Source organism: Arachis ipaensis, chromosome B10, assembly GCF_059453495.1.
Source record: "Arachis ipaensis isolate K30076 ecotype BB chromosome B10, ASM5945349v1, whole genome shotgun sequence".
Lineage (NCBI taxonomy): Eukaryota > Viridiplantae > Streptophyta > Magnoliopsida > Fabales > Fabaceae > Arachis > Arachis ipaensis.
In genome coordinates, this window is record NC_142435.1 from 7,146,607 (window position 1) to 7,158,959 (window position 12,353).

The 12,353-nt window shown below is 31.0% G+C and overlaps 1 protein-coding gene across 1 annotated transcript; it reads right to left on the minus strand.

Moving 5' to 3' along the window:
* Window positions 1-3,829: 3,829 nt before the first annotated feature.
* LOC107623475 (putative pectin methylesterase CGR3) lies at window positions 3,830-7,675 on the minus strand. Its single transcript, XM_016325748.3, has 7 exons — window positions 7,367-7,675; window positions 6,576-6,722; window positions 6,289-6,328; window positions 5,873-5,911; window positions 4,897-5,271; window positions 4,723-4,778; window positions 3,830-4,270 (listed from the first exon to the last, which is right to left on the minus strand). Exons 2-7 carry the CDS (start codon window positions 6,696-6,698, stop codon window positions 4,118-4,120), a joined length of 786 nt encoding a protein of 261 aa, XP_016181234.1. The 5' UTR covers window positions 6,699-6,722; window positions 7,367-7,675; the 3' UTR covers window positions 3,830-4,117.
* Window positions 7,676-12,353: the final 4,678 nt, after the last annotated feature.

The following is a 12,353-nucleotide window of genomic DNA, read 5'->3' on the forward strand; positions in this document are numbered from 1 at the left end:
TCAACTCCTCCCTCAGCCAGGTATTTTCCCCAAAAGCCTTTTCTCCTCTTCTTGACAAAGGACAATCCTCCCCTGAAGCTCCTCCACAGTTTTTTGGGAAGAGCTCAAAGAACTCAAAGGAGTTTTGTCTAAGATATCAAGAAGAGCAGTGCAAACTCTAGCAGTCCAAACACCCCCCCCCCCGAACCAAAATTTGAAGATGATTTCGAAGGGAAGCATCATCCATAGCGATCTGGATATGAGGAAAGATGTGCTTCTGAACGAACTTTGTACTGTCAAAGTTGGCCTCCCTAGAAGGAGAAGAACCAGTCTCTGAGGTCTTACGTTTCTTTTTCTCAGGTTCGGAAGGAGGTCGGACTGCGGGGACAGGGGGAGGGAGAGGAAAAGCAGAGGCGGAAGTTACCAAAATTGGCCGAGAGGAGGTCCCCGAGTCATTAGGAGGAGGAGGAGGAACGCCAGTAACTCTGGCCTTCGCAGCATCAGCTCGGGCCCGAGCCTTCCTCTTAGCCTCCTAGACTTTCTGATAGACAGCGCTGGATCCACTCTTCACCATTTCTGAAAGAAAGAAACAAAAAAGCAATCAGTTTACAGATCGAAAAACATCACAAGTCGGAATTCTTCAATAACAACCACAAAATAAATCAAAACTACCTAGCTCGGAATGAACGAAACTCGGAGGACCAAGGAGAAATTTCTTAGTATCCAGATTGGGAGCTCTCCCCCAAGCCTCTCGGAAAAATCCCATAATGGCCTCCTCAACCTCATCCAAATCATCCAGGCCATACTTTTCAACAGGGGAGGCCTCCGACCAGTATAAAGGAAATCGAGGATAATTGTTCTCATCCAGGAAAAAGGGATGGTGGCCCTCTACAGCTTGGACTTTGAAGAAGAAGTTTTTGAAGTCGTGGAAGGATTCGTCAAAGATGGAAAAAACTTTCCGACCTTGAATGGCCCGGAAAGACACCCACTGCTGTTTGTTTTGTTTGTTGGAGGCACTAAAAGGTTTGGTCAAATGAAAGAGATAGAAAAAGACTATCAAAGAGATCGGAAAATCGAGTTCCTGGCTGACAAGTTGGTAAATTGTCATAAAACCCCAAGAGTTGGGGTGAAGTTGGGTAGGAGCAACTCGGCAATGGGATAAAACGTCCATCTCAAACTCAGAAAAAGGAAAAGAAACCCTCAGGCGGGTAAAAAGACAATCATACATAAAGAAAAAGTGGGGGATCAGAATTAGTAACCCTCCCGCAACAAACCCGGTCTTTAGGACCCGGGGCCACTAACTCGTATTTAGGCTCATCAATCTCTAAACTACAAATCCTATGATGGGTGCGAAGTTCAGTAATGAAGTCAGTGTCCAATAAAGGCTTCTCAATAAGTACAAAATCATCTACCCATTTCAAAAAGGTCTCAGGAATACGGGAAGACATTTTTCCGACAAAGAAGAAAGTAGAAAAGCGATAAAACCTACAAAGAAAAATAAAATCATCAAAAACAGGACCCCCAAAGACAAGGCCGTTTCTCCCAAAAAGCAAACAAGAAAAAAGACCCAGCGACAACATCTAACAAACATGCAGAAATACTAACGTCTCACATTGCAAACGAAGGTATGGTAAAGGCATGAAAATCTCCTCAAAAGCACACCGAACAAAAATAGAGTACTACACAAATAACAGAAGAGGGGAAAGAAAAACCAACCTTTTTCGTAGAATCAAAGAAGAAGTAGCCGCGACAGTGGAAAGCAACGAAGCACTCAAAAACGAAGAGGCCAAATGATTTTTTGAGTGAGAAAAAGTGAGAGTGCAGGCAAAAAACTTCGAAGAGAAGACGAAAGAAAACAAAGAAAGAAGAGGAAAAGTATTTATAACATGTAAAGGGCACAATGGTAAAATGACACGATCATTAAGAAACGCGCCGTTACCAATGTAACTGCTCCCACGTGTAAATACGAAACCCCAAACAGACGCGACGTTTGATTAGACACGACAGTTGAGAAATTCAAAATCACGTCGGTTTTAAACTTAAATCATGTCGGTTCCCGACTTGGACAACCCGAGTTCAGTTAATACTCGAATCCAACTCATAGCAAAGAGATCGGACTCGAGTAGGGGCATTGTTCATGCCCTGACCCAACACTATGGTTTAGGCCCAAGTAAGCCAAAAAGTCCCAATCCAAAGGTTAGCCTTTACCACTTAACCGACCTCCCAGGAAAGAGGTTGGGTTCGACAGAAGCCCCTCCCCAAAGAGGTCGGGCTCGAGATGAGCTGGCAGATAACACTCATTCAAATAAGTAACTGCCTCCTAAAATCTCTCATCGACTTCCAGAAGCAATATCTCAACAACCCTAAGATAAATGGACGGTTATCCAACTTCAGAAGTGGAACTACTCCAACGGTGGTTATTGGATCACCACTATAAATACACTGACACACTCAGGTAAAACTAAGTTCCAATACACTCTAAACATGCTTACCTTATTTGCTGACTTAGGTATCAGAGTGTCTTTGCAGGTACCACTCTCTATTCTCCAAAACACACAGCTCAGACCACCCTTTACTGACGCTTGGACTAATCCTTCAAGCTCAATCCACCTATTTCAGGTTAGTTACGTAACAAACCCAATTGAAAAAAAAAAAGTAAAAATCTAATTAAAAATTCGATAAAATTATAAGAACTTGCAAAATAATTAAATTATATTATAATTTATAAAGTATATACTCAAGTGTGGTTCAATAATTTGTTTTTTAAGAAGAAAAAAATTATGCATGGATGTTGTGTGCACACGTGATTTGGTCAAGGATTGTACAATTCATAAATGTTGTGAATTATTACACATACAATCATCTAAATATTTTTAATTGTTACCTAACAATATATACAAAACCCATAATGTCTTTTATGACATTTCTTAAGTTTTAGTAAGACGAAAGAATCAAAGAATTCATATGGCACGAGATGTTTGTGCTTATGGAGCCATGCTTTGTCCAGCTGTAACATGATGGGGTGGGAAGGGTATTCCATTATTATATTCTAATTGAATCTTGAAAGCACCTTCCCCAATTCCCATCCGAACAATTCAGAACCAACCGCTATCTATCACTGATTCCCGAAAGCCTCTTTTCTTACATGAACCATTCAATTTGAACTTAGGAACAAGTATGATTGTGAATTCAATGTACATGAGCAAGCATGCGAGTAACTTATTACAAAAAAAATACTATTTGTAAACTAAAATTACTATTAAAATCAGTCATTAATGTATTTTTTTTTTTAGTGACTAGTCATTAATGTATTTGTATATAAATACATGTGTTTTAATTTATTTTTAATATATATTTATATTCTAATATGTATTTTATATGGTGAAAACTCATGAAATCGACTTCACGTGAAATTGATATCTGAGAGCCGTTAGATGAAAATTTAGTCAAATCAATCAAATCATTTAATGACTCTCAGGTATCAACTTCACGTGAAGTCGACTGCACCTGAGTTTTTACCATTTTATATTAGTGATCGACTTTAATGACTGATTTTAGTACGTAGCATAGTCAAATTTATTATACATCTTACATATTCCTGGCATATATAATTGAGATACTATTAATTAGTGATTACTCAAGATAATAATTAAGATATTAACACATGTTTAGTCGAACACATCAAAACATTTAACGATTATCAGATATCCTAATTCCTGTTTGTGCAGTTCTCTACTATTAAAAAAAAAAAAAAAAACCTGCCTCCTTATAAGCAACAAAGGGATGTTGCTCTTTGATGATATAATAAGATTCAAATAAACTAAAGATTACTTGTAGTAGTCATGAAACATGAGTGTCAATTGTGAAATTATATTGGGATTCTTCTAAATAATAAAACACCATCAAGACGAATTAAATAGTTTACAAATGGGATTACCAAGAAAATAAATAATTAATGTATCAATGTCTCATCATTATAGTAATTTGGAATATCAAATCAAATAATACTATAATTTCCATCAAAATATATATATGTGGAACTTTTACCCTTCGGGTGCTCAAGGTGCCTATATATATCAGCATGCTTTCTAAACCAATAATAAGTGATGAAGAGTTCAAAACAAGGAAGCTGAAAAATTCAAGCGTATGATTTGAGGTGAAATACTTGGCAACCTGGCTTGTATCCTTTCTTGGTTGAAGCCTGCTCAAACTTTTTGCCAGCAGTTTCATTCTCTTCCAAGCTTGTCTGAACAAAAAACCTAATCCACCACGATGAGCTGCGCAGTTTCGCCTTCATAAAAACAAGAACATCAAGTCCCCAACAAGGAAAAGCTTAATTAGAAGCATAACTATGTTCAAGTGAAATTTGGACGGAAATATGCAGTCTACTTAGTTTTTCTTTTAACAATTTCAGGATTAACTTATCAATATGGTAATTTCCGAATTTGGTCCTACATTTGCTTATGTTTGTACTAAAATTATTACGTCTTTTATTGATTAATATAAAGAAAATTCACGAAAGCGAGCTTGATCAAAAAATTAACTCAACTTGATATTTGGCCATACAATCAGTTGAAGACTTGAATCTAATTCATCTTCTCTCTTTCTTCCTATCAAACTATCATGGTTTCAATCTATGCTACATTGCTACTTCCCTTTCTTCTTTCCAAGAGAAATCTTCCCTTATCCAAATATGCCAAAATCCCAAAAAGATATCAAATTCAATAAATACTAGTGACTTACTGGACGACCAAATTTGGCCACTTCTCCACCTCTAGCTCTCTGCTGACCTGGATAACCTGAAACAAAGATGACATGTCAGGACAAAGAAAGCGAAAAGTGAACCGAAGATAACCTGCATAACTTTTTGTATATAGTTATGCCATCAAACAAGCTGCTTAACATAAGGGGATCTACCTGCGAAGATAACAACTCCATCAGCAGATACCCTCACCAACTCTGGCACGGTTCTGTTCAGGTATCTTGGAGATAAGTAGTCCAATGCATCTGACACAATTACAAGAGAAAATGACTTTGCACGGTAAGGGAGAGGAAACTTCAAGTCAGCTACACGCACAATGCCCTTGCGTACAAGACTCTTGCACTTCGAACTGACATCATCTAACTCATATGGTTCAATTCCCCAAGCCTCAGTATCCTCTTCTTGATATAGACTGGATACCACGGAACAAGATTCAGGGCCGACATGCAAAACCTTGTGCATACTGTCTCCGTATGCTTTCTTCAACAGGGGCAATGCCTGTAGAACTTCTGCTGTGCAGGAGCCACCACCTGCATATGCACACTAGAAATGTTTAAATTGCTACAGGACCCAAAATCTGAAAAAAACAGTTCTAAATTACATAGTAATGAAATTGTACTACTTAAAATACCAAGACAGTTATAAACAATGTCCAACATTCAGATTCACATACATTATCATCAATTAAGCATGGATAAATATGATACACCTAGTCACCAACTATATTATAAAAATATCTGTCTCTAGCAAATTTTAGATAGAAAATGAAAAATATAAAATTGATTCTTAATGTCTAAATTATTGCACTGAGAGACAAAGAAAATTTCTGTGGTCATGGCACTCAAATTCAGCACACTTGAAATATATTGACAAGAATCATTATGAAACAAGCATAAGGGAAAAATCAGAATATCAGATGAGCTCCCCAGAATTTTAGCATCTATTTTTGCACGCATGCTTTGAAAAACAATAACAGTCTTTAGAGCCTATCTAGAGGAAATTAGAAAAACAGAATAACTCAGTACTTCAGCTTTACATGAATAATGCACATGCTGTCCTATAAGGAAAGTGCTTAGGAAGCTTAATATTTAAAATAAAATTAAAAAAAAAAATAGTAGTTTAGATATTTACCTTCAAGTTTACTTACATCCTTGATATCACTGCTATTCCCTGCATGTGACAAATGCATTGGAGCAACAATCAGTACCACTAGAATTTTGAAGCATAGACAAATTCATGACAGTATTTTCATTGTCAGTTCATTCACTGATTTTGCTATTTTTCCCCCTTCTTTCTATATATTTGTCAATCATTTTGTAATGGTTTTATTTGACCAAATTTAATCATTTGAGAGTGACATAATGATCATGACAGGATGATACAGGTTCTAAATGACTGATGCAAATCAAGGACCATCTTCTTCCAGATGGCAACATAACCTGTGCATTGCTTTTAGAAAGTAAAATTTCCAAAATCCTTTTATCTTTGACAACCAGGGTTGCACTTACAGATTCTATGCTACATTGCCAACTGACAAAGTTACAAACCTGAATTGCTATAACAATAACCGATCAGAAGGATTGCACCCTGTAAATTTGCAAATAATCAAATATCACCTATTAGATATGCAATGTGTTGAAAGCAAGCAGTGACAAATATACTGTATAAAGTAAATTGAGAAAATCAATAGTGATTAATGAGTTGCAAAAGGAGGAGATCAAGGAGAACATTGTTTACAAGTGCACATCTAACAGGCAAACAAAAATATTGCACATAAATATAATGGTACCATAGTATCTTTGTAATGAAATGCACAATTCAAATAAAAGTTTACCACAACAACAAGACCGATAGATAGCACGGGAGAGTTGCGAGATTTGGACTGAATAGAGGCCACAAATGGTATACTTCCAGCATCAGCTAACCGACGCGAAGGATTTACCAGCCTCCTTGACATGATAATAGCAGTGAGCCTTCAAACCTATCAGAAGTTTTAAGGACATGTTCAATTCTGGTATTTCCACAAAAGGTAAATAAGATACTTCTAGTTTTATATTCTAAGACATGTTTTCCAGAATCCAGAGTCACTATCAACTAACTATATTTTGCAGTGCTAACAACCTAAGTTACACACAGCAAAAGTCACCTAACAATCCCATTATACTTCCATATAGAAAAATCCAATTTTCTTCCCTATATCACTTTTCATTAAAGAAATTAGCTTGGCAAGTTGTAATTGCTATCCATAGTTACTTCTCTATGAGATTATATAACAACCGACATCAATGATTGATTCTAACAACCTCTAATAATAATGAAAAGGGCTCAGAAACAGGGCACAGTTACTCTAAGCTTAATAAAAATGTCTATTTCACAACTTCAAACAATACTTGAAAAAAGATCACCCCAGAAAGGGTTTAAGTTCTAATCGAACACGAAGTTCATACAAATCCATTCAGAAAATGACTATAGCTTTGAAGGAAGCAAAGAAACAATAAATTACAAAACTTAATACTAAAAATGTAAGCTTTAGCGCATAAGAGTTCAGAATCATTAAAGGAAGCAAAGCGGGTATGCCTGGAAAATGGAAAGATTGAAGAATTGCGGGAAGTGAGGAATGGTTACCTGAGGCTGATAACAAAATGAAGAAAGATTAGATCTCTGTATAGTGAGAACTGAGCACTGAGATCAGATCTGAGAAGTGTGTGACTCAGAGTCAGAAAGCGGTGAAATCTATAGACTTGGATTTGGATATAGACGCAATGGCATCTAGTATTTTTTTTTTTTTCCTTTTTATTTTTCTTTTTTTTTTAAATATTCGTTTTCTGATATACTATTTTTTTTCCTCAGTTAGATTTATGCGCACTTACTTTCCGAGTGTTAGAGAGATCCTGATGGATGTGTGTGTATGATAGTAGTAGTAAAGTGCAAGTTGCAACAGCTATCATCCACAACTATTATTTAATTCAATTTTCACTTATTCGGTAACTTTGCACTTTGTGATAATTAGTTGATTACTATAAAGTTTGGATTTATATCCTTGATCGGCAGAGGTTCTTGCCATTTTGTACTTCCACATTTTTTCCTTGAGATTAATAGCTACTTACTCTCGTCTTTAAAACCATGAAGTCTCCTATAATTTTAAGGTGAATTTTATGATGTAGAAAGAAAAGTTTTTTTACATATGTATGTTTGTGTTATTAAAAAGGTGGTGTGATAAGTGTTTAGAAAGAGAGTAATTAAAGAGACTAAATTTGATATGTTGTAAGTAAAATGTAGTGTATTTTATCTTATGTAACATGTAAATAATGTATTAATTAAATAGGCTAATTATATTTATGTTAATTAATTATTAAAAATAATATTGGACCTTATATAATTTTTTTATTTTTGGACTTTTTGAATGTATGCTTTCTCTCCAAAAATATTAATTTTACACACAAAAATTTATTAATATTTATTTACTTTAATATATACCTTTTTTCTTTTTTGATGACTTAGATATATACAGTTTCACAAATATAAAAATATATTTACATATTTTAACCAATAAAAAAACATATAACTTTACATATTTACATACATTTAAATTAACGGTAATATTTATATATATTTAATTTAAATATTATATCAATATATCTGTCAATATTACTCTGGGTACATATAGATATTTATAAAAAAAATATTATTCAAACACCACATATTCTTGACATCTTATAAAAATTGTTTGTTATTAATTATTTATATATTTAAATTTTTTTAATTAATAAAACAAAAAAGAAAGAATATATATTTTGGGAGAGTTGATTTTTTTTAAGAATGAAAATTGTAATAAGAAATTTTGCGTTTTGTTATAAAGGAAAATATAAAATAAATTTAATTTTAATATAGTGTTAGTATAAAATAATTTTATATTTATATCTAATGACATAACACTACATTAACAAAAATATTTATTTTTTATAGACAGTATTTATTGTCATTCAAAAGACCAAATATAATTACACGACTGTGTAAAACACATTTTACACTGTCAATACATCAAAATTAAACTCACTAAAAATATGTGCACCCAAAATTTGTATAACACCAGACATATATTTTTTTGGTGACTCATAACACCAAACATATAGGAAAACATGGTAGATACAAAAAAATATAAAAAAAATAATTATTTTTCGGTATTATGTTGACGATATCTTATTATTTTGTTTGCATTAAAATATCTATTTACAGTTGTTTATAAAAAATAATTAAAAGAAAATTTTAAATACTAAAAAAAGAAAAATCTTTTAATAATTAATATTTCAAAAAAAATTGTCTAAAAAAAATTAAATACTTCAAGTTATTATTGGAATATTTTAGATGCAATCTATTATTTATAATTAAATTATTAACTTTTTTATAATGAATAAACTATGTTATTGAGTGAATATTTAATATTTATTATTTTATTAAACGAAAAAAAGTATGTCGTGTGAACAGATTTAACAAAACTATATGATTAGTTTATCTTTGAGGGCATAGAAGTGTGTTGAAGAAAGATTATAATTTTATAATATATATTATACATTCATTAATTTAATTTAAAATAAATAATAATAAATTTTTATGTGTAAAAATTAATTTTTCAGATGATATTTATTAAATAATTAAAAATAATTAATTAAATTTCTTTTTCAAGTAACATGAGTTAGAAGAAAAATAATTAATTGAATTTTTTTTTTCATTAATTTTTCATCTAAGTTAATAATTTTTCTTCCCACTCATGTACTTGAAAAAGAAAATTCAATTAATTATTTTTATTTGCATAATAAATATCATTTAAAAAATTAATTTTTACACACACAAATTTATTAATATTTATTTTAAATTAAATTAATAAATATATAATATATATTAAAAAATTATCATTTTTCTTCAACACACTTTTATACCCTCAAAGAAAAACTAAACATATAATTTTGTTAAATCTGTTCAGATATACTTTTTTCGTTTAATAAAATAATAAATATTAAATATTCACTCAATAACATAGTTTATTCATCGTAAAAAATTAATAATTTAATAATAAATAATAGGTTGCATCTAAAATATTCCAATAATAACTTGAAGAATTTAATTTTTTAGACAATTTTTTTTGAAATATTAATTATTAAAAGATTTTTCTTTTTTTAGTATTTGAAAATTTTTTTAATTATTTTTTATAAACAAATGTAAATAGATATTTTAATGCAAACAAAATAATAAGATATCGTCTACATAATACAGAAAAATAACTATGTTTTCTTATATTTTTTTTGGTGTCTATCATGTTTTCCTATATGTCTGGTGTTATACAAATTTTGGGTGCACATATTTTTAGTGAGTTTAATTTTGATGTATTGACAGTGTAAAATGTGTTTTACATAGTCGTGTAATTATATTTGGTTTTTTGGATGACAATTCACAACATCTATAAAAAGTAATTATTTTTGTTAATGTAGTGTTACATCATTAGATGTAAATATAAAATTATTTTATACTAACACTACATTAAAATTAAATTTATTTTTAATTTTCCTTTATAACAAAAAGCAAAATTTCTTATTACAATTTTCATTCTTAGAAAAAATCAACTCTCCCAAAATATATATTCTCTCTTTCTGCACCATAAAAATGGTAGTATTACAAATGCTATTTTGACATCAATATTTTTTAAACAATTAAATATAATTTTTTTGTTTTATTAATTAAAAAAATTTAAATATATAAATAATTAATAACAAACTATTTTTATAAGATGTCAAGAATATGTGGTGTTTAAATAATATTTTTTTATAAATATCTATATGTACCCGAGTAATATTAACAGATATATTGATATAATATTAAATTAATTATATATAAATATTACCATTAATTTAAATGTATGTAAATATGTAAAATTATATTTTTTTTGTTGGTTAAAATATATAAATAAATTTTTATATTTGTGAAACTGAATATATCTAAGTCATAAAAAAAAGAATATATTAAAATAAATAAATATTAATAAATTTTTGTGTATAAAGTTAATACTTCTGGAGAGAGAGAGCGTACATTCAAAAAGTCCAAAAATAAAAAAAAATCATATAAGGTCCAATATTATCTTTAATAATTAATTAACATAATTATAATTAGCCTATTTAATCAATACATCATTTACATGTTACATAAGACAAAATACACTATATTTTATTTACAATATGTCAAATTTTGTCTCTTCAATTACTCTCTTTTCAAACACTTGTTACACTACTCTTTAACATACACATGCAGAAGAATTTTTCTTTCTACATCATAGAATTCACCTCATTTTAAACTACTTGTTTTCTTTCAAGGGCTTGTTCGGATGGATTTTTAAGAAAAAAAAAGTTATTTTTTAAAAGATTTTATTAAAAATAAAAATAATTTTATATTTAAATATTTTATTAAAAAAAATTTATTTATCAATTATGTTCGAATATAACAATATAAAAATATTTTTATTTATTTATTATGTAAAAAATATCATTTTTTTTAAAAAAAATCTTTTTTTAAATATAAATTATAGCTTCTCAAAAAAATTATTTTTTTTATTTTTACTAGTATTTTTATTTTCATTATTAAAAATTTACTAAATACTATAAAAAAAGATCTTTTTTATTAAAATATTTTTTTATCAATTTTATGACGGTCAAATAATCAACAAGTCTACTTCAAAAGTTTAAGATGTTTATATTAAACTACTCTTTCACCTTAACCCATGACAACAAAAAAAGAAGTATTGTGGTCCACAAATTCAACCCAACAGAATACATAAATTCAGTTACAATTTTATCATAGTATCAGAGTCTTGGTATCATCCTTGAAGAGGATACATAAGCTATCATCTTTCCGGTGAAAAATCATCCTACTTCTTTTTCAATCTCCTCCCACGATGAATAATCAATCTTTTAATTTAGCTCAGAATTCAACTAATCTCTATTACGTCCATCCAAGTAAAAATCCAACACTAGTCTTGGTTACACATGTTCTAACAGAAAACAACTATGGCATAGTTACTATGGCATGTCTGCGCCTTCTTCCGGCAGTTCCATCTGCACCTTCTTCCGGGAGTTTCGTCTGCATTCTGTTTCAGCAGTCATGTCTGCATTCTATTTCAGCAGTTAAATCTGCATCTGTTTTAGCAGTTCCATCTGCACTCTTATTGCGCTCCACGCGCCCTCTTTTTATCGCGTACGCGCCCTTTGAATACCACTCTTATTGCGCCATACGCGCCCTCTAAAGATCAATTTTATTGCGCTCTACGTGCTTATTTTTTCTTTTTTATAACATCACTGCTCTCAAGCACAACATCTCCTTTTATATTTTTGTCGTCGGCAGCTCTAACTCCGCCGCACGCATCTCCCTTTGCGTCACCACGTCAGACGCGTTTTCCTCAACAATTTCATCGGAATTTATCCAATCTGCGGATTATTGACATCTTCCATCCAACAGCTTGCGGGGCGTATTAAACTACTCTTCCACCTTAGCCTATGACAACAAAAAAAAAGTCTCGTGGTCCACAAATTCAACCCAACAGAATACATAAATGGAAAAGTATGAGGAG

Excerpts from the sequence above, each read along its gene's own strand:
- LOC107623475 (XM_016325748.3), bottom strand. The coding sequence starts at position 6,698 with ATGTCAAGGAGGCTGGTAAATCCTTCGCGTCGGTTAGCTGATGCTGGA. Across the intron at positions 5,912-6,288 it reads TTATTGTTATAGCAATTCAG|GGAATAGCAGTGATATCAAG; the intron begins GTTTGTAACTTT and ends TGTCACATGCAG. Across the intron at positions 4,271-4,722 it reads TGGCCAAATTTGGTCGTCCA|GCGAAACTGCGCAGCTCATC; the intron begins GTAAGTCACTAG and ends GTTTTTATGAAG.